Consider the following 23120-nt stretch of genomic DNA (forward strand, 5'->3'; position numbering starts at 1 on the left):
AAAAAAAAAAAAAAAAAAAAAAAGTCTGAACCATTAATTTGCAGATTCTAGCGTTTCTCTGACGTTTTGGGATGTGACATAGGCTAGTGATTTTTTACTATCCCCAGTGACTGGGGAGCACCCTGAATCTGGCTATGGAGCCCATTCAGAAGGTGGGGTGAGAAGAGGCCTAAGTGGGGCAGGTGATCCATACTATGTCAACTATAGGCTGTGGGGCCTGGGTAGGTGAGTCTGGGACACCCCCAGGGTCAGGTTCCTCATTGCAAAGCTGGGTGAGAGATCCTGCCTCATAAGATAGCGAAAGCACTTTGTAGAGTATTGCAAACACAAAGTGGTACCACCTGTGCCAAAGTAAGCTTTTCCATAGAATTCCCAACTCTTGAGATGTGTCTGGGGCTGTCTGAATGTCTGTATAGGACTGGGTTAGCCTTGTAGTCTGATCACAGTTGCAACTGTTTTTCCTGAAGTCTTGATTATAAAAGTGACACATGCTTATTATAAAAATGAGTGTATCATGGGGCATGGGAAATGCAGAAAGGTATGAAGAGGGAAATGAAAGCAACCACATACGAATAGGTGTGTATATCCGATTGTTTATGTATGCAGGCATGTACATGTTTAAATATATATTTATAAATATGGGATCAGATTATACAGAGTGTTGTATATCTTGGATTTTTAACAATATTTTGTGGATGGTTTTCTATGTCAATACATAGACACATGTATACTGCCATTTTAAATGACAGCCCCACTTTTAAATTTAGGGTTACTTTTAGAAAGAACTTAAATGATCCTCAAATAGGGGAAATATGTGGTAGCTGGTTTATGATTATAAAAACCAAACTAAAAGTCAATTACAAGTCACTATTTTTCATGTCAATAGTGTCTTGACTAATATTCTGTTATGATCCAAACTTTGGATCTTGAGAACTCACTTATTTAGTACTTGGTATGTGGTAGGCACCTTGCTTGTGTCACTTGTCAATTAATTTAGTCATCTTAACAACCCAAGGAGGTGTCCTTAGTCCTCCTGTGGGGACACGAAAGCTGAGCTAGCCTGAAGGACTTGATCCCTTGCCCTTCCATTATGACTCTGAAGTATCATTTAAGACGGAGTTTTGAATATGCTTGAGTGTTGGAGAGCTTCTAATTTATGGTGGATGGAAAGTTGGCTTTCATGTGATACTTTATTCACAAGAGACACAGTATCTGCTAAGTTATAAATAACAACTTAAAACTTGTTATTTATGATTAGTGCCTTTGTTTGAATTTTATATTATTTATTTATTTATTTATTTTGATGTGGTACTGAGAATGGATCATGGTGCCTTACATGTGCCACGCAAGTGTTCTACCACTGAGCCACATCCACAGCCCCTGAATTTTATATTTCTTATACAATGTAGAATACAATTGAGAATTAAAGCATGACTTTAAGCAAGCTGTCTTTGAATTGTATGTGTTTTAGAGAGACAGGGAAAATATTGGAACAGGCAAAGCCAATCCAGTGGTGGTAGTACGTTTCCTTCTACCTGCTTGCTTATTAGAAGATCTCTCTTTGCTGTCAACAGGGCTAAGCCTGGAGTTTCCTAAGCAATTAGTTGTGAAAAGGGGAGGAATTGAGAGGAGGGTACTTATCTGTCCACCCTTGCCCCTCCTTATCTCTCCTCCACCTTCATTGGGAAGTGAGAGTAGTTGGCGGTTACTGGGATTTGTCCAAAGTGTGTAGAGAATTCCCCTTTCTGTCCAGAAACAACTGCTTAAGCCTCCTTACTCATAACCCTATTGACCTCTTTGACCAAAATTGGCTGCTGGGTTTTTTTTCCCCCTCTTAATCTTGTGGTGTGCTGTGGGTGGAACCCCGGGCCTCACACATGCCCATGTGGGCAAGTACTTTGCCACTGAGCTACACGTGGTCCTGAGCTGCTGATTTTGTTTTTGTATCTCATGTCTGGCAGAGTCATTCGTTGGTATCAAGCAATTGAGTAAACACACAGATGAGCTCAAACTAGGTTTATCTCTTGCCGGAAGGAGGGTTGGTGTTAGAGGCATTAAACTGATAAAGGCAACAGCGTTGTTACGTTGTGAACTTACCATCTTTATTAAAATTTTTGTGGTGTTGAGGATAGGACCCAGGGCACTGAGCATTCCAGGCACATGCTTTACCACCCATCCCTTACCATTTTTGGGAAGCAGGATACAGAATTTTACCTTAGATGAGTGGTGTTTGGGCTGGGTTTTATTTTTTTTCCTAGATGAAATCAAGAAGACCCAGCTGGCATAAGTATAAACCCTTCTAAAATAAGGGGAAAATAGGTGAAGTGGGGTGAAGTAGTAACTTAAAGAAGTGGCTGTCCATCACCACGGAATCAGCAGCAGCATCATTCAAAATTAATTTGCTTTCCTAGAGATCGTGTTGATCAGATTCTTTAGCGTTCCCTAAAAGCAGTGTCTGCTGGATGGAAACATCAGTAACAAGGCATAGAAGTGTGTTTTTTGTCCTCTTTTGGACAGATAGGACCCTATTTATGCTGTGTTGCTGCTTTCGCTCTTAATCTTTCAAGGGTGCCTTTTCATGTGCCCTCTCCCTTTTAATCATGACACAGCGTTTCTTTCTGAGTCTCTGTAGCTGGCTCCCTGTAGAAGACTGTTTAGCTCATTTTCAATTTTTCACCATTTGAGTAGCAATGAGCATTGCTATTTCTAATTTTATATCTGTATGATGGAATTCCCAGAATTTCAAAGAAAATGCTCTGGAGCAAAGGTAATGAGCATTAACATTGATGGATACTGCCTAATTGCTCTCCCAAAAGGTACAAATTATTTTCCCTACACTCTTGCTTACTTTATCATCAAACTTTAAATATTTTACTAGTCTATTGGGTAAAAAAACAATATATTATTTAAATCCCTGTCTTATTTATGTTTAAAAAAGGGTTTACCAGCCACTTGCATTTCTTTTTGGGGAATTATTTTAGTAGCCAGTTCCCACCCACCATGCATTTATAGAGTAGTATTATAAACAATAGGTTTATAGGTAAGTCTTTTAAAGAAATATATTTGTTTTATGTGTCATATCTATAGTTCCAGGCAAAATCCACTTCATTCCTTAGCAATTATTTTATAAATTTTTGTAAAGCAAAATAAAATACTAACTGCATTATTTCAAATATGCAATCATATGCAATTTATCAACAAAAGGAATCTCAAATCCATTCATTTCTGCTGTGTAGTATGAATATCTGAACTAATATCTTTGGTGTTGACATTTCTTCTAACCAGTGGTGATATTTCACATATCCAGTGTAGGTCTCTTATATCATGCTCTTATACTAATCCTGAGAAATGACTTAAGGAAATTATGACTTTATGGTTTGGAATTAGATTACTTCATTCAAACATTAAAAATAAATTCCAAGACATTTACAGCTGCTTGCTAGTGATGGGCCTGTCATTTAAAACTTTATAATTTGAGAGAGGAAAACACTCTCTGATTATAGAGTGCTTTCAGAGAAGATTTCAGAGTAGAAAAGTGTGATTAATTGGTAAGTTTGATGGAATAGTTGTTATAGTAGACATCAGTTAAAAGCAACCGTGTTCTCTGAACTGGTTGATATAAAGCTGTGTGGCAAGAGACTGGGAGTGTGTTTTCTGAGATAACGGGAAGTGCTCCTTGGAGAGGATACCGTTGTCTCACAAGTTGTGAATTTGAGGATTTTGTTGTTTGTTGAAAACAACATGTTATATGCATGTATGTGTTGGGGTGTGTTAATTTCATCTGTCCTTTATTTTACTCACTTTGTTTTTCCAGTCAAGTATCAAATATGTGTTTCCAGTTTCCTAGTTAGGGTTAATGCGTTCCCTTGCTGTGGTTCAGAGAAAAACAGGCACTGAATAGTCCTTTGTGTAAAATTTCCCAGAAGGTGCAGTCTGCCATCAGGATATTGGGTTGCTGCATACACAGTGGGCACATAGTAGGTCCTTCTATATGTCTGAATGAATGCCTGAGTTTTTGAAATAGACAAAATTTAAATAACTACTATTGGAAGCTCTCTCTGAACCTGTGTGAAATAATGTTAAAGGACATGGTAGAGGAGTTGGAGTGGGAGTTGGGAAAATATGTACACTAATTTTAGTGACTAGTTCCTTATCAGTAAAATGAAGAAAATATTAAGGGTCTTGCAAACTGGGCCATGTTTGAAGATCACATGAGGCCATGTGTGTTCTTATGGTCATTCATTACCAGACATGTACGCTCTTAACCTTTTAAGTCCCCTTAGTGCTGGTTATAAAAGTACAGTTGTAGGGTAGTCAGTATTATTACTGCCGCTCTACCATAAGGAGTCAGGCTTGGATTTGCTCAGAGATGGACTTCATACCCAAGACAGTCAGACACACCCTTGGGAAATTTATAATGAGTAGGAAAGAAGATATTTAAACAGAGATATAATGCTGCAGTCTGGCTGGGCTCAAATCACCGAGCCGCTGCAAAGCACTTGTATGTTCAAACAGGAAACTTTATTGCCTGAACTCCAACAGCACTCCACACACACTCCCCAGGAACTCTCCCGAACGAACAACAACCATGCTGCCCCTCTCCGGCACACCACCCCAACTGGAACTCCCCCACCAGAACTTCACCAACCAACGCGAACTCCCCAGGAATCCCCACGAGAACTCCAAAGTAGCGGGAGCCCGAGGTGGACAGCAGGGGTCTATATACAATTGAATACACAACCTGTTTCAATCCAGCATCATCTTAATGGCTCGCCTCTCAACCATTACTTCTGGCAAAATGCCAGGGGCCATTCCGACTCGGCTGTGGCTCTCAAAATTATATGTGAAAGTGTTCTTTAGACTATAAAACAATATCCAAATGTGTCATCAATTCATCATCTTTATTATAATTATTAATATTCTGGCTTAAATTAGTATGGTTGAGCAAAAACATTTTATTTCTTGCTTTAGACAAGTGAAAAAAATCACATTTATTTTCTGATTATAAAAGTAATACTTGCTGGGACTGGGGTTGTGGCTCAGTGGTTGAGCACTTGCCTCGCATACGTAAGGCACTGGGTTCGATCCTCAGCACCACATAAATAAAATAAAATAAAGATATTAAAGAAAAGTAATACTTGCTTTTTATTTAAATTTTAAAACTGGAAAGGATATACTTTTTAAAAATAATCAATATTTTGTAACTCAGCTAAAGAGAATCTCAATTTTTCATTTGAACACCCAAGTACATACACTTATATCCTTGATTAATTACATAGAGGTTTAACATGGATTCTTCTTCAGAGGGGGTTTTAGAGACTAACACCCACCTGTCCTGATGCCCAGGTGCTTTTGGGTGAGAACCCATCCCCTCCCTTCCCCCCATCCTTCCCTCCCCTCCCCTACCTCTTTTGATTGGAGATAGGACCTTGTGTATGCCGAGCATGGGCTCCAGCACTGAGCCACATTCCCATTCTGGGTGAGATCCTTGCTTGAGTCAAGCAGCCTTCTTACCCTCCCTTGCCCTGAATCAGTGACATCCAGGGAAATCTGAGGTAAGGCTGACCCACCTACAGTGTATCCAGGGTGCTGGGTGTGGCCCAGGAACCTGTTCCTGCTACTTGTGTCTTGCCTTCTTGGCTAAGTTGCTTCCCTCGAATGTGTGGCAGTTGGGAACACTGAGGAAAGCAGAGTGAGTGCCTCAGTTTTTCTGAGGAACCAGATACTTAGGGTGAAGCCCTGACTCAAGTTTAGGCAGCTCAGCTTGTCTGCAGGTGGGATACGGCTGTTTGCCTTTGTTTTCTTTGCTGCATTATAGTCACTTGTTGTAATAATATGGATTTTTAAAAAGGTAACCTTAGAAGTTGTTTTAAGAAAATACAGAGCCTATTGGATTTTTGAACTGGATTTCAACCCCAGCTCTATTATTTAAATTGATTTGTGGACTTGAATAAACTCCAGAGTTGTTTCAACAGTAAAAAAAAGCAAACATACCTACTGCTAGAATTGTTGTGAGCATAAGGGATATAAAATGCCATCCATCTTTATAAAATAACACCCAGAATCATTCATTATTTGCTGTTCTTGAGTGTGTGTGTATGAATATATGAACCAGGACTTTTCTGTGCTTTGCATTCCCTGAAAGTTCAGAGTGTGGAATATTTAGAAGATGGAGGTTTTTATCTTGGAAAATTTGCATCACTTATATTGCTTTTGCTGCATAGGTTGTTAAGAACATTACACATCCTTCACAGTGAAAGAAGTTTCAAAGAGAAGTAGCCCAGTAGTGTCCTGTTAAGGATGATGGAGATCCAGGTATAACTAATGAGATCTCAGAAGTGACTAGTTGCTATATTATGAAATATTCATTTGGTCTTCCTCCTTTTCCTGAAATCCTTGTAATCTTCAAAGCAGTGTATGCTAATGAATTGACCGGTGCCACCACCAAGTAGCTTCAGGATGGTGGCTGGTCACAGAAAAGACCAAAATCAAAGGAGAGAGTTGGAACTTTCAGCCCCACTTCCCAACCTCTTGGGAGGGGAGAGGGAATGAAGGTTAAATTGATCCCATTGACCAGTGATTTAATCAATCGTGTTATGAACTAGAGCTTTCATAAAATCCTAAAAGGGCAGATTTGGTCAGCCTCCAGATTGCTGAACTTGTGAAGGTTCCTGGAGGTTCTTGGAGGTGGCTCACACAGGGAGGGCGTGGAAGCTCTGTTCCTTCCCGTGCCTCACCTTATGCATCTTTTCATCTTTATGAAGTGCTTTACCACTGAGCCACAACCCAAGTCCCAGTTCCTTCTAATCTTGATGGCCACCATATGAATAGTTTATTAAAAATTCAAGGGCTTGCAAAGTTTTTCCCCAACATGGTGTTGGGTATGCAGAAAAAGCCCCAAATGTTTATAGGGAATGTGGAATTGGGTGGGAATAGGAGAAAAACCAGGGCTTTTGCAAGGCTCACAGCTCCGGCCTGCTGTCCAACATCCCTTAAATCTAAACCTTTGTTAGTTCGACATAAAACACAATAGGAGGATTTTTCTTCTTCCCCAAAGATTGTATTAATTGAAGAATTGAACTGAAAGCACACACACACCATGTGTCTACACTTAAGAGATGGTTCCTGAACCAAGAGGTACTCAAGTGTTTCACAAAGACGTGTTATTTGCAATTCTTGTTTCTTATAACTGCTGGTCCTTAGAAACCTGCTTGTCTAGAAAGGGGTACCTGTGAGTGTTGTTTGTCACAAGCAAATAGCTTCCAACACTTCTGCACATCCTTTTGACAGGAGTGTAAGTTCAACCATCCACAGATTAAGAGCCAGCATTGTGGCTTGGATTTGGTAAATTGTCGCTAGAGCTAGGACCAGGACATAAGCTGGGTAGTAAATCATTAGGGATTTGTTTTGCGAACAGACTAGATGGGTGAGGGTGATGTCTTATTAAAAGGAGGCAATTTCTACTAAGAAGACACTGTATGAAAGTGAGTGTCCTTAAATATATTCTTAGTTTTTCCTTCATCCCTTAAGTTAAATCAGTGTTTAATTAGTGCCAACTATAAACAAGTCTCTGTTCTGGATCTCCTTTGCACTCATGATATTTTCTTTTAATTTTGAAATTAATCATTTTTTTAGAATTTGTTAATGCATGTACGTTGTACACTAATCTGTACAGTGTACATGACTTTTTTTTTTCCTTGTATCCCAGCTACCTGATTCCTTCAGCTGCTCAGTTCTCTGCAAAACTCTGGACCGATTTCTTATGCATTCACTCAGAGATGATCCATTTGCATAATGGTTTCTTGTGTCATAGAGTGCTGGCTTACTGTGGTAAACTTGTGGTGGCCCTCTCAGTGAACTGCACCTGCTTGCACTTATGCTCTGGGTAATTCCCTTTCACATTGACTGTGCTTGGCCATGTGACTGGCTTTGGCTAATGGGAATTTTGATAAGTGCTTGCACATTGAGACTTGTTCTGTGAGAATGCTTGCCATTGTGACACTTGCTCTCAGAACTTAGGAGTCACCAACTGTGAGATTCCCCACTTCATTATAAGGAGAAAAAAACAGGTCCTGCCACCAGCCTCAATGGAACCTCCAACTGTAACCAACATCAGTTTGGCAGCCTTGTGCTGAATGAACCACCATCCAGCTGAGGGTGGCTCTATTCAGGCCCCCCTGCCCAGATGGTGCTGTTAGAGCAGAAATGAGCTTTCCCTGCTGAGCCCTGTCCAAGTGGAAAAACTCTGTAAGCTGCTAAATTTGGTTTGTCACATAACAGTAGATAACAGAAACACATACCCTCTGTTCTGTGCCTTGCTTTTTCCCCTGAACAAAGTATGTTCAAAGCTGCCTCATTCATTTTAAGAACTGGGTAGTATGGTTATAATAATTTAACTAACCAGACTAACCAGATGGAAATTTGTTTTTTCTTATCTTTTATAGCATTTAAATCTTTGTTACATGCTTTCATTTTCACATAAAGAAATATAATTATTGGAAAAATTCTCAGAAATAGAGTTGCTGAAGTCAAAAAGGATGTGAATTTGTTATTTTAATAGGTATCATCACAGATAGGTGTAGTGGTACACACCTGTAATCCTAGCTACTGGGGAGGCAGAGGCAAGAAGATCACTTGCTCAGCTGCCAGCCTGGGCAACTGAGCAAGACCTTGTCTCAAGATAAAAAAGTAAAAAGTTCTGGGAAGGGCTGGGATTGCTGGGTTTGATCCTCAGCACCACATACAAACAAAGATGTTGTGTCCACCGAAAACTAAGAAATAAATATTAAAATTCTCTCTCTCTCTCTCTCTTAAAAAAAAAAGAATTACAGATAGTTGACAAACATATGGAAAAAAATGTTCAACATCATCAGTAATTAGGGAAATGCAAATCAAAACTGCACTGAGATTTCATATCATATCAGTCAGAATGGCAGCCATCAAGAATATACACAATTATAAATGCTGGAGAGGAGGTGGAGGAAAAGGAACACTTTTAGACTACTTTTAGGGTTGTGTTTTAGTCAGTGGTTTTTTTTTTTTTTCTGCTGTGACTAAAAGACCTGAAATAACAATTTTAGAGGAGGAAAATTTTGTACTGGGGGCTCATAGTTTCAGAGGTCTCAGTTCATTAATAGCCAGTTCTATTCCTCAGGGCTCAAGGTGAGGCTGAACATCATGGTGGAAGCATGTGATGAAGGGAAATGCCTCACGTAATGATCAGGCAGCAGAGAGAATCCACTTGCCAGATACAAAATATGTACTCCAAACACCCCCTAGTGATCCACCTCCTCCATCTACACCTATCTCCCTTTAGTTAACAGTCAGTTAATCCCCATCTGGGTTAAGGCTCTTACTACCCCATCATTTCACCTCTGAATGTTGTTGCATTGTCTCACATATGAACTTTTTAGGGGACACCTATTAGCTAAACCATAATAGATTGTACATTGGTACAACCACCATGGAAATCAGAATGGAGGTTTCTCAAAAGACTGGGCATGGAACCACCATATGATCCAGCTGTATCACTCCTCAGTTTATCTTGAAGAATTTCAGTCATCATACTACAGTGATATATGCATGTCCATGTTTATAGCAGTCACAATCCATAATATCCAAACTACAGAACATGCCTAGGTGTCATCAGTGGATGAATGGATAAAGAAAATGTGGTATATATATATATATATATATACATATATATATATATATATATATACACACAATAGATTTTTATTTGGTCACAAAGAAAAATAAAATTATGTCATTTGCAGGAAAATGGGTGGAACTCAAGAACATTATGTTAAGTAAAATAAACCAAACTCAGAAGGTCAAGGATTGTATGTTTCCTCTCAAATGTGGAAGCTAGAGAGGAAAGGGACCAGGGGAAGGGAGGAGGGAAGGGAGGGGAGAAATACTGGGGAATGATATTGACCAAATTGTTTTGTTTTCTTGTGTATATATAGGAATATGTAGCAACAAATCCCATCATTATGTACAACTGTAATACACTGAAAAAAATGTGGGAAAAGAAAATAGATCCAGGAACTCAATTTCCTGTTTTTCCTGATTCTCCCTTTTGCCCTTCTTGGCTAGCCACTTATGCTCATTTTGCCTCAGCATATCTTTAGACCTTTCTTTGCTGACATGTAGTCCACCTGTTGATTCCAACTCTTCCAGGCCTGGGAGGTCTGAGTTTGTAGCCTATGCCCAAAGGTCAAGTTGTGGGTGGAGGGCATGACCTGCCAGTCCTGCGCCAATTCCATTGAAGGCAAGATCTAGTTATACCAAGATCCAGACTGACTTCTAGAAAGATACACAGAATTAAGGGGTTGCCTGTTCTGGGAGTTGCATTTCACTAGGACCCTGCATAGTTTTAGCTAAAAGGAGCAAGTTCTTTGGGGTCTCAGGTATCAGCCAGAAGGAAGGACACCTAGGCCTTGTCTTTGAGGTCTCAGCCTCTGTCGTAGCCCAGTCTTGCTGTGTTCTGTGCATAAAGCCAGGTCTTGCTGTACTTCAGAAAATTCCCGCGTCTGCTGGGTGAGAAAGGCCTTTCACTAAGGTGGGCAGACAGTGACTGACTGCTAGGTTCATAATCACAGAATGTCAGAGCTAAAGGGGACTCACATGAGCCCATTCATTTAGTAAATGATGCCTCCACTTTTGTCTGTTTTATGTTCTCGTACCTGTGGAATGTCCTGACACCAGTGTTATTGACATCATTTCTAGTGCCAAGCAAGCTGGGATACTGTAAAAAGTATTTGATTTTAAAGCTAAAAAAAGGTTATTTCTTTTCCTTTTAGATCTTCTCTAAACTTTCTGTGCCTACTCATTCCTGGGACCCAGCCATGAAGCAGAGTTTTGCCTTTGACAATGTCGGCTACGAAGGTGGTCTGGATGGCATGTGCCCTTCTCAGACAGCCACTGGCACGATCAGCATCCAGGGTATGACTTGCCAGTCGTGTGTCAAGTCCATCGAGGGCCGAATATCTGGTTTGAAAGGCGTCGTGAGCATTAAGGTTTCTCTGGAACAAGGCAGCGCAACTGTGAAATACGTGCCATCAGTCATGAGCCTGCAACAGATTTGCCATCAAATTGAGGAAATGGGCTTCGAGGCCAGCATTGCAGAAGGAAAAGCTTCCTCATGGCCTTCAAGGTCCTTACCAGCCCAGGAGGCAGTGGTCAAGCTGAGGGTGGAGGGCATGACCTGCCAGTCCTGTGTCAACTCCATCGAAGGCAAGATCCGGAAACTGCAGGGAGTGGTGAGAGTCAAAGTTTCACTCAGCAACCAAGAGGCCGTCATCACTTACCAGCCTTATCTTATTCAACCTGAAGACCTCAGGGACCATGTAAGTGATATGGGATTTGAAGCTGCCATCAAGCACAAAACGGCTCCCTTAAGCCTGGGACCAATTGATATTGGCCGCTTACAGAGCATTAACCCAAAGAGACTGTCGGCTTCTGCTAATCAGAATTTCAATAATTCTGAGACCTCAGGGCACCAAGGAAGCCACGTGGTTACCCTGCAACTGGGAATAGATGGAATGCACTGTAACTCTTGTGTCTTGAACATTGAAAAAAATATTGGCCAACTCCCAGGGGTTCAAGGTATTCAAGTGTCCCTGGAGAACAAAACTGCCCTAGTAGAGTATGACCCTTCTTCTATCACTGCTGTGTCTTTAAAGAGGGCCATTGAGGCACTTCCACCTGGGCACTATAAAGTTTCTCTTCCTGCTGGAGCAGGAGGGACTGGGATAGACGGTGAGACTTCTGACCAGCATTTCCCCAGTTCCTCCCAGAGAAACCAGGGGCAGGCTGCATGCAGCACCGTGGTGCTTGCCATCACCGGCATGACCTGTGCGTCCTGTATCCAGTCCATCGAAGGCATACTTTCCCAGCGGGAAGGGGTAAAGCAAGTATCTGTCTCTTTGGCTGAAGGGACTGGAACTTTTCTTTATGATCCCTCTGTAATTAGCCCGGAAGAACTCAGAGCTGCTATAGAAGACATGGGATTTGAAGCCTCAGTGATTCCTGGTATGTGTTGATAGATGTTCAAAGCTTGTCCTAGGGTGTATCTGGGTGTCGTTAAACAAGGTTCCTGGCTTGTTGTCTCTCCTGTTGACAGTTAGCAAGATTCTGTATCCTTTCCTCGCATTAAAATGGTCAGGAGAGAGGAAATGGGATTTCCAAGTGTTGCTCTCAGGTAGCTGGCTGTGAAATGCTAAACTTCTAATCTGGGCTTCTTTTCTGGAAAGAATTCTGATTCTGTGTCCTAAAACAGAGCAGGAGACCCTTCTTTTACCAAGGAGAAATTTGCTTTGAAGATTTTCTCTGCTAAGTAAAGCAAAATAATAAAAACAACAGAATCGTAGTCTCAGCACCCAGAGGCCATTCTGTTCAAAGTGGGAATGAAGGGAAGGCTTTTGCCCTTGCCCCTCTGATGGGAATAGGGCTGGCAGGGTAGATATGACAGTCTTCACGAAGGAAAGGCCTCCACCTGTTCTGTTTCCTGAGAGGTGGTCATCCCTGCCCCTCTTTTCTCTAACTTGAGAGCCTGCAGTGCAGCATCATCTCAACCCTTTCTGCATGCTGCGTGCCAGGGTCTGTGCTAGGAAGACAGTCTGTCCTAAGAGCTTATATTGCAGTGAAGGGAGATGGAAGTAAGCCATTGCTGTCAGCAGGACAAGTCCAACATGATCCCAGGCTTTGTCTTTGCCAACCAAGAGAGGTGTGGGGAGGGAAGGGAGGACCAAGACCATCGGAAGCAGAGGAAGCAGCCTGTGTAGCCAGGGCAGCCTGGGCAGTGGCCTCAGCCTGGCAATATGTGGGGGGAGCTGTGGAAGGATGCAGAATGGCCCAAGCAGAAGGACAGGGAGGCTAGTCCTCCACTTGGAAAGTTGGGAGGTCAGAGCCACCAAGTTTGCCCTTGCTAGGAGTTGTGTGTGATGGGGGAGGGCCCGGGGGAGAGGCAGAACCTAGGAGGAGCCCCTCCTGATGCTTGAAGATAGTGTGGGGCTAGAGATGCAGATTTGAATGTGGGAGTCCTGGGCAAGAACAGAGACCCCAGAAGAATGAATGGGAGAAGGGAAAGAAGATGGAGTCTGGAGGTGGGAGCATAAAGGAGAATCTCTCAGTGATTGGAGTGTGGCCTGCTGAAATTTGCCACAGAGGCAAAGGTGTGCAATGTCTCTCAGGGTTAGTGGGGGGTGACCACTGGCTGCTTCAGGACATTGGGAAAGTGGGAGTCCAGGCTGCATGGTAGTGAGGGGGACAGAGAGGTGAGAGTCAAAGTTTTGCTCAGAACCAAGAGGTAGTCCTCACTTACCAACTTTACCTTATTCAACCTGAAGACTTCAGGGACCATGTAAGTGATATGGGATTTGAAGTTGCCATCAAGCACAAAATAGCTCCCTTAAGCCTCGGACCAATGGATATGGGGGTGTTCCAGAGAGGGCTGATGAACAGGAGGGAAGGGCACTTCTTTTATGTGTGTGACAAGGTCTCACTATGTAAGTCCCAGGTACTCTCTCAGGCTGGCTTTGAACTCCTGGGATTAAGAGATCCTCTGCCTCAGGCCCCATGGGTTGCTGAGTACCTGGATGAGCTGTGGGTACTGTAGGCAGAAGGGCCACAGTTGATGATGGTCAACTCAGTAATAACTGTTTAGGTCTAGGATGCAGGTCCTGTGTGTCCTCCAAATCTGTGGGCTGAACCAGATATGGTAGCCTTTTGGCTGGAGCTTGCTGCTACAGAGAGAGGCAGCCCAGCACCCATACACGGGGCCTGTGGCAGCAGCCAGGGCCTGCGGGACTTTGGTTCCCACATTTTGTTCCTCTAGTAACCAAGATAAAGTTGGCGTCCTTGGAAAGTTTGCTGTATTGTGAAACTTCCCTGCCTCCCCTCTGTACACAGCACACCCACCATTGAAAGGGCTGGGTAAGTCACATGGGGTGGCTTGGCCACTTTCTTTGTCCTTTGTACCAAATTTCAGGAAGGAGTTTTGGGTTTTGTTTTGTCCCCCTGCCCCCAATCAATCTTACTGCACCCTGGGAAACAGTTAAAAAAATCAATAAAGAAAACACAATAGCATAGCACAGTAAATTCTGTACTTAAAAGGAAGAAATGTAGGGTCAGCATTTGTTGTTTTTCTGTGAGGTATAGTCTTCCAAGCATGTGATCAGGAAGGACAGTAGAATAAAAGAGACATTATTATTACTGTGTGTATATACACGACTGCATGACCAATGTGATTCTGCAACCTGTACGCTCAGAATAATGAGAAATTATATTCCATCTGATTCAAATGTATGATATGTCAAGGTTATTGTACTGTCATGTGTAACTAATTAAAACAAAAAATTTTTAAAAAGAAGTGAGAATTGAACTACATATTACAGAATAATTGGATCTGACTGAGTAAACCTAGAAAGAAGTAGTTTTTATTTTATAGAATAAGAATTATATCTAGCCCAGGATTATGAGAATATAGGACACCCAGGTGAATTTGAACTGTAGAAAAATAGTGCAAGTTTTTGTTGTTGTTGTTGTTTTTAGTGTATGAACATTTATTATATATTTACACTAAAAAAATCATTGGTTATTTATGGAAATGGAACTTTAACTGGATATCCTGTGTCTTACCTAGCAGTTTTAATTTAGGATAAGCCATGAGTGCTTTGGTGTGACTATCCATTATAACTACTTAAATGCTTACAAGGTATTACTTGTATTTGGTACAACTCCCTTTGGATTGGTTAGGAGCTCTTAGGGGACAGACTTCAAATTTGTTTCTCCTGGGACTCTTGAGCACCCAGAACATCACAGGCATTTGTGAAGGAGTAGACTGTGAAAAGCAGGGTCCTGGGGTACTCCATGAAGGAGTGTTGCAGGGAACTAATCACAGGGATGTTGGCTGAGAAGCCACATAGGCCCTGGGAGGAGACCTCAGAGAGGAGCCCCAGCAGATCTCCCCAGGGAAGGAGCAAGTGGAAGTAGTTCACCCCTCTGCAGAAAATGCGCAAAGCATCCAGTATGTGAGATTCATGCAGAATTAAGTTATGGACCACAGTCAGTACAGATCATTGCTAATTTTTTTTTTTGTCTGAGAGACTCTATCGTTAAATAATAGGATTCTTTTCCACATGCTCTTAAAGGTATTTTTGAATTATCAAAATAGTGTGACTTTCTCTATAGTATGTATTGATCTGGGTGGTAGTTACAGGTAGGCAGATAATGGTCCCCAAGGGTCCACACCCTAATTCCTGGAAATGGAATGTTACCTTGTATGACAAAAGGGACTTCATAGATGTGATGGAAGGAGTGGACCTTGAGATAGGGAATGCTGAATTATCTAGATGAGCGCAGTAAGATCCCATCAGTCATTACAAGGGGAGAACCCTTTACTGACTGGGTTAGAGATGTCACCAATTCAGGGTTGATAACTGAAGATGGCAGAATGGGGCCACAAATCTGGAAATGCAGGTGGCCTTTAGGTTCTGGAAAAGGCAGGGAATAGATTCTTCCCTAGAGCCTCCTGAAGGCCACAACCCTGTCCACACCTTGATTTTCACTTGGGAAGAGTCATGTGGCACTTCTGATTATAGGATTGCTAGAAAATCCATTTGTGGTCTTAAAGACGCTGAGTTTGTGGTAATTTGTTATAGGAGTAGTAGGAAACTAATTCACTATATCAAGATTAAGAATAGTATTCTTCTGATTTGCACATCTTATTCTAAGTAAATTACCCCCCCCCCCAAAAAAAAAGGCAGTGTGGTACTGACACAAGAATAGACAAAAAATATCAGAGAACATAATGGAGCCCAGAAACAAGCCTGTGCCTGTGTGTTCTCCTGATTTATGGCAAAGGTACCAGTGGGGAAAGAGTGGTCTTTTCAGTCTGTGAAGCTGGATTATAATTGCAAAAAAACATTAACGTCGACTGTTACCTTTACACAAAAAAATAATTGAAGTATATCATAGCCTTGAATGCGGGTATGTATAAAAACAATAGAGGTTCTGGAAGAAAATGTCACAAATGTTTTTTTGCCATGTTGAGGAAGACATTCATCAAGAGAGCACAAAAAGTGCTAACCCTTTAAAAGAGAAATTGCTATTGAGCTTTCTTAACATCAAAGATTTCATTTACCAAAAGATACCAGTAGAAGAGCAAAAACATAAACCACAGACTGGGAGGAGACATTTGCAGGGCACCCAGCTGACAAAGGATGTATGTCTAGATTGTGTGTAGGACTTGTACAAGCATTAAGAAAAAGGCAGACAGCTCCATGAAGATGAGATGCTCATGGGGAGAGCCATGCCTCTGCTCACAGGGAAGAGTCGATGGTCAAAGGCACAGACCTTGGAGTTAGTCTGGCTACTGTCACCACTACTGTCTTCTAAGCAAGAGCATTCGCCTGCCCAGAGCTGTCACCCCAAAGCACTGTATGTTTTCACGTGTCTGTAGTTGTGTGCTTCTGTCCTGGTCATAGGGAGGGAGAGACAGAGGTGGAAACATCAATCCCCACATTGCTTCTTTAGGAGCTTTTACCTGAATATTATCAGGCTTGAGCTTCCTGTTCTGAAAAAAAAAAAAAATACTACTTGTTCTTCTAACCTGAATTATTTCTGACATTTTTTCCTAGAAAAGTATTCTGCCAACCATGCTGGAAGCCACGGTGCGGGGAATACCATGTGGCAAACTCTGGCTGGCACCTCTGTGTCTGTGCCGGAAGTGGCTCCCCATGGTGGAGTGCTCCCTAAAAAACACAGCGCTGGCCCCTTGCCAAATTTCCCACCACCCACTGGTACAGTAGCACCACAGAAGTGCTTTCTGCAGATCAAAGGCATGACCTGTGCATCCTGTGTGTCTAACATAGAAAGGAATCTTCAGAAAGAAACTGGTAAGAGATCTGGCCCCACGTTGAACTTGAAAATGCTGTGTGCGGGCTGCATGGTCTCCCCTCAGAGTCTCCATGGCAGCGTTTATCAAGAGCCCTGATAATCTGGCAGCAAATCCATTGTGTGCGATAGTGTAGATGTTTGTCTAATGTTCTTGGGCAATTGGCATTCTTTCTCTATTTAGTTTGAGATAAACCGTATCTCTGAGTAAGTTAGCCTTGGAAAGTCCAACTTAAAGGTTATGGTACATTCTGTGGCTAGACTTCTCAATTAGTTTGTCTTGTGTTATTTAATATCCTCCCTTTCCCTTCTCACCCACCCCTTCCCGTAAAATGAATTATCTCCATTTTGTGTAGAAATTCTGATTTCAAATATTCCATTCTGTTGTCCCTGAAACCATAGAGTTTTGTGGAACTACCTAAGTTTTATCCTCCAAGCTATATTTCCAATACTGTCTTTTAAATCTGAAAATACAACAAAAATCCTGTCCCCATTTTGTTTGGAATTGCCTGAGCCATGACTCAGCCCTGCCTCCAGAGTCCATTCTCTTTCCACACCTGTGGCTCCATGTGTCTTAGGCTGGGCTCCTGGCCCTCAGTCAGCCCTCAGGGAGGATGAAGGGTTCCTCCAGCCTCTGCTCGCTGTGCTCCACAGCTTCCTGGGCCTCCACGATGACTGTGCTCAAATCGAGGTGCTGCAAGAGTTCCTTTGCCATCCGTGGGCTGGCTGCTCGTAAAGTTAACTTATAATTTCCCCACCACTCCAGAGGTTTCTGAGGAGACATTTTTCTTTGCTTGACTGTGTTGACCATGTCATCCCAGACGCCATGCCCAGAGTGTCACAGCTGTGACTTGATGGTTCTAGGTGTTCTCTCGGTGTTGGTTGCCTTGATGTCGGGAAAAGCAGAGGTCAAGTATAATCCCGAGGTCATCCAGCCACCCAGGATAGCTCAGCTCATCCAGGACATGGGCTTTGAGGTGGCAGTCATGGAAGACAACGCAGGCGCGGATGGCGACATCGAGCTGATTGTAAGTATTGTCACAGCCTTAGCGGGTTTGTGGATAAGTCGATAGCACCTTCCTTCTGACCAATGAGTTTCTCTATCTATCTCTGATATCCCTATTTGTTGTTGTGTCGGGTTTGTTTTGTTTTTCTTTGACACCAACAACAGTGACCTGTTCATTTTGTGAAGGAAGGTCAGCTATGTCAAAGAGTCAGAGGAGGCCATCACTGAGGGTGTCTGGGGTGTCATGAGGAAGAGGTGGTAAGGTGTAGGAGTTTGGGACAAGGAGGAATCACAAATAGTGGGCTGTCCTGAGTAAGGTGGTTTGGGGAGGTTGAATATGGACCTGGTCTAAAGCCTAAAGAGACCTCAACCACCTGCAGGTATCTCTAGGTAGACAAGGTGGGTCCTTGGGGTACAGAGTGCCATTCAAAGGAGGATAGATGGCTGGGGTGTAGCTCAATGACAGAGTGTTTACCTAGCAAGTGGAAGACTCTAGGTTTGATCCCCAGCCCCACAAAAACAACCAATCAAAACCCACAAAAATGAAGAGGACTTGTAGGTACTGGGTGTCTAGGGAGTAATTAGTGACCAGAGTATCCCAGAATGCTCAGTCCAAGGCTAATGCCTAAGGTGGTGGCTTTCAGTGTTTGGGGTGGGAAGGAGTAGTTTCTGTTTGTTCATGGTTATAGCTGCACATCAACAAGTCATTGAAAGCAGAAGGGGCCCTTTATTCACTTGTGTTTAGTCACTGCCATTAGTGTTAAGTCAATGTTTGAAGAAGAAGTGTATAATGCAGAAGTGGCACGTTGAGCCCCATTGAGCTCCTGATGAGTGGTGTTCTGTCGGGCAGATCTCTTGCTCTGGGGAGGCCTCCTGCGCACTGAGGGGTAAACTTCCTGGGCTATGCCTGCATCAGCCCTGTAACAGGGGAGGGTCCCTCCTGCAAACTGGCAGCTCCACATGTGGTCATCTCACCCACTCAGACTACTATGTGGAAAATCTAAACAAAGATTATTATTGGAAATGGTGAAGACTTTCTTTGAAACAGTGGTTTTTCGGCAGTGTTCTTTTTTAAAACAGTGTGGTGGTAAAAGTTGTATTATTATCTCATGATCACAGACATTTTCTGTGAACTTCTGTATTTAATTAGTGTTTGAGGAAACAGTGACCACTCTTATCAGAAGAGTAAATTGTCTAATTTGCCTCATTCGTATTCCAGGAATGGCATGCCTCCTTTCAAACTCCATTTTTATCATGTCAGGATGCACCTTGTGGTATGGTAGAAATGCAGGAGGTTTGGGTGTGAATTCTGGCCCTGTTGCCTCAGGGACATGTATTAACTTAGAGAACCACCTCATTATGCAGACAAGGGTGGCTTGGAGCAGACCCTGGAGCCAGACCATCTGGCTCCAGATGAGGAGCTCCATCTCTGCTCCTCACTGGTTGTGTGCCTCTGGGCAACTTATTAAACCTGTTGGTGCTACAGCTTTGACGCCTACTTCCCAGGGCTGGTGAAAGCTGTACAGTGCCTGAGACAGTACACAAATGTTACACAAGAGTACATGTTACTTATTACTATTGCAAATATAAAGGAGAGCTTAGAAGGATCATTGAAATAGTTGCAGACTGGGTTCTGTTAGCACAGCCACTTGCCAGCAGGTAAGCTCTAGTTTTTCTGATGGTCCTCCCTCTCTGGTCTTGTTGGGTCCGAGGCCAAGTTGAATGTGTCTGGATTACAGATGAGCTTGCCTCTCCTCCCCTAATTCCAGGTGGGACGCTTGTCTCTTTGGTATTTATTCTGGGATGACTGATGCAAATTTCAGAGTGCAGTTCTGGTCACATTATCCTGATGACTCCCCAATGGCTTTGTGTCCAGTAGTGGCTTAGCAACCCTTCCAGCTGGGTGCCCAAGAGCCTTCATGCTGTGAACCCAACCAGTACTGCAGACTATCCCCCTCTTCCTCTCATTCCCACACCAGCCATGTCAGCTCTTGGTGGATGCCTGAACACTGCACTGTCCTGCCTTTTTCACTCCTCCTAATGTTACCCTTACCATCACCTGTTCAAAACCCTGTCCATACTTTGAACACTTCAGATTCCATCTCCTCCACTGGTCACTTCCTAAGTCTCTTCCTTCTTGATAATGAGGCATTGCCATCAGACCCCTTATCACCAGCAGAGCACTGGAGCTGGAAGGCACAAGTCTTTCAGGAATCCAGAAGGTTTGGCAGAAGTATGTCACCTTACTCTTGAGAGGCGGTTCTTGTCCCTATCTTGTTGGTGAGAAATCTGAGGTAGAGCATAGGGTGGCTTCAAAAGCACATGCTTGTCAGAGCCAGAAGTTGAACTTCCGTCAGTTGCCATCTGCCTAATGATCGCTGTGTCCTGTGCCTGAGCTGGGGAAGAAGCAGCGCTTATACCCTGGAGCCACTGAGGAAGGTTAAGGGCGAGCATCTCCTACAGGGGTTTGGAGGTGGGCATCCAGAGTCTCAAGAAGGTGCTGTGGATGGGAAGGCTGGCAGGGCAGGTGTGACAGTCAAGGGCCTCATCCTATGATGGCATGTCACCAGGTGGAATTTCCTGAGTGGCTCCTGGGCCTGTGGAAGTTTCTTCTCCTGTCTTGCAGGTCACAGGGATGACCTGCGCTTCCTGTGTTCACAACATAGAGTCCAGGCTCACCAGGACAAACGGCATCACCTATGCCTCAGTGGCCCTCGCCACCAGCAAAGCCCATGTGAAGTTTGATCCCGAAATTATCGGTCCACGGGATATTGTCAAAATTATTGAGGTAATTCATTCAATTCATTTTTTTTTAAGAAACAGTAATATGTAGTCATTGAAGAAAAATGAGAAAGTATAGATAAGCAGAATGAAAATCACTAAAATCTATCAGCTTTTTCTGTGGAAATAAGGTCAATCATTTTAAATTAATCTGGGAAGGTCAGTAACTATCAAATAATCTGAGGAAGAATATCAGTGAATTGGTAAGAAAGAGATGTGGATGAGGGGGGAAAAGACATTATTGCTTCAGATAGTCCCTGAGAACAGTGAGTATTGCCATGATCAATGTGGTATATAGGGTTAAATTATTTTAATTGCAGGGTTTTTTTTTTGTTGTTGTTGTTGTTGTTGTTTTAGTACCAGGAATTTAACCCAGGAGCGCTCATCCACTGAGCCACATCCCTAGCCCTTTTTTATATTTTATTTAGAGACATGGTCTCACTGAGTTGCTGATGTTGAACTCGTGATCCTCCAGCCTCCGGAACCAATGGGTAATTGCAGTTTTAAAATATGTCTGTGCCAATTATCTTTATACCAAAGGAATGTTGGCATTGGACAGAATTATACCACATTTTGTCCCTCTGCTGGACCTGCCCTAAGAGTTTGCTCATTTTTGCTCTGGAAAATCAGAATTCTCATGCCTGTTCTACCTCCCTCAGTTTGTCCACAGACCAACTGTTTCCTCTTTGTGGGCTGTGTTATACCCTAGACTGAGCGTCAGTGGTAATAGGAGTGGGTTAAGCTAATCAAAATTAACAAATTTAACTTTGTAACAGCTGGTAAGGATAAATTAAATTTAGCAAGAACGATTACTAATGAAATTGCTTGTGAAATGAAATAATCTCATATCATGTTTAATGCTATATCATCCTTAGTTTTTATTTTTTTGGCTACTGGGAATTGAATTTAGGAACACTCAACCACTGAGCCCCAGCCCCAGCTCTATTTTGTATTTTATTTGGAGACATGGTCTCACCAAGTTGCTTAGCACCTCACTGTTGCTGAGGCTGGCTTTGAACTGGAGATCCTCCCGCCTCAGCCACTGAGCCCCTGGTATTACAGTTGTGCACCACCACGCCCAGCTCATCCTTCATCTTTGATTCATTGTGTACATGTGTTTATAGAGAGGTGTTTTCTGTCATATGGCCAGCAGAGCCTTGTGAACTGGCAGTGCTGCTGCTGGTGCTGCTGAGGTTCAGGATGCCTCACCCTTGGAGGCCGTCTGCATGGCTGCTTCATGAAATGAGGAAGGATCCTCAGAGAAGTTAAGGACTTTGCTCACTAGTACCCAGCTCACAGGTGGTGGATGGCATTCAAACCCAGATCTCACAGTTCCAAGCTCAGCAGCCTTTCTATTTCTACTATGCCACGGATCTTAAGGAACAGTAATAACGTGGCATTGGTGATGCTGAGGAGTCAGACTGATGGGGTAGTTGGGCAGGAGAATCCTAGGTGTTGCCTTTGAATCCATCTCTGTCTGATTTTTAGTGCCCTTGTCTGCCTCTCCCCAGCCTGTGAGCATCACCCTCTCTATCCTTATTTGAGGAATAGTAGAATATTAGATTATTGCCTGGTCTCTATGCTTGTATCTCTGGAGCACTTTTTCACAATATAATTAGACCGATATTAGTAATAAAAACATTGGTCTCACAAAGTCTTAGAACATCTAAGAGTTTTAGTATTTGTGTACAAGTCACAGCACAGTTCTGGGCCCCACTCTATATTGTGCTGACTAACAAGACATTTCTTTTTCTTTTTATTTTTTTTAGTTGTTGATAGTCCTTTATTTTTTATTTACTTATATGTGGTGCTGAGTATCGAACCCAGTACCTCACACATGCCAGGCAAGAGTGCTACCGCTGAGCCCCAGCCTCAGCCCCACAAGACATTTCTTGACAGCTTTCCCTGGGTGTCCTCATAAGGAGGGTCAGAGATAAAACAGGTCCAGTGGTGGCAGAAGTGCTTGAGCACAGCCTCTGTGGGGCCCAGCAGAAGCCGTGCTTCCAGATGCTGAGGGGGAGCCAAGTTCCCTGTGGAGGAGGAGCCTGGTCCGGAGGCCTGGAGACCCGAGCTCTGGATCCAGCTTTTCAGAGAAGTGCCATGACTTTGGGCAAAGTGCTTAACCCCTCTGACCTTCGCTGTCCCCGTGTGTGGAGTGAGGGTGCTAGACCCCAAAGGTATTTGGGGCTGCCTGGCGAGGTTAACTTCCCAGAGCCTGCTTCCTTTGCTGACAGCAGGGACAGGGATCACCGTTTGACACCATCTCCTTACAGATGGTGTGGTCGCTCAGTGTAAGCTGGTGCTGAACCTCTGAACAGGGTCTGTTGGCCAATTTGGGTAAAGAGGTTGTGAGAGGAAAACCCACTGATCTTCTGAGGCACTTTTTAGATTTGCTTTCTAATTTCCAGGGCTGTAAAGTGCTTTCTGCCAATGC

At 43.0% G+C, this 23120-nt stretch overlaps 1 protein-coding gene across 6 annotated transcripts in view; it reads left to right on the forward strand.

The window, feature by feature from the left end:
* Atp7b (ATPase copper transporting beta) overlaps positions 1 to 23120 on the forward strand; it is an 85332-nt gene that overhangs the window by 38468 nt on the left and 23744 nt on the right. For all 6 annotated transcript variants that reach the window (XR_007346764.1, XM_015484250.2, XM_015484249.2 and 3 more), the window contains 4 exons: positions 10806 to 12036; positions 16644 to 16901; positions 17764 to 17927; positions 20532 to 20693. Coding sequence is in view for 5 of the 6 variants with exons in the window: in XM_015484250.2 (XP_015339736.1) it covers positions 10806 to 12036; positions 16644 to 16901; positions 17764 to 17927; positions 20532 to 20693 (1815 nt within the window). In the remaining variant the exon portion in view is untranslated. The remainder of the gene's footprint in view (positions 1 to 10805; positions 12037 to 16643; positions 16902 to 17763; positions 17928 to 20531; positions 20694 to 23120) is intronic.

The sequence above is a fragment of the Marmota marmota genome, unplaced genomic scaffold (assembly GCF_001458135.2).
Source record: "Marmota marmota marmota unplaced genomic scaffold, marMar, whole genome shotgun sequence".
Lineage (NCBI taxonomy): Eukaryota > Metazoa > Chordata > Mammalia > Rodentia > Sciuridae > Marmota > Marmota marmota.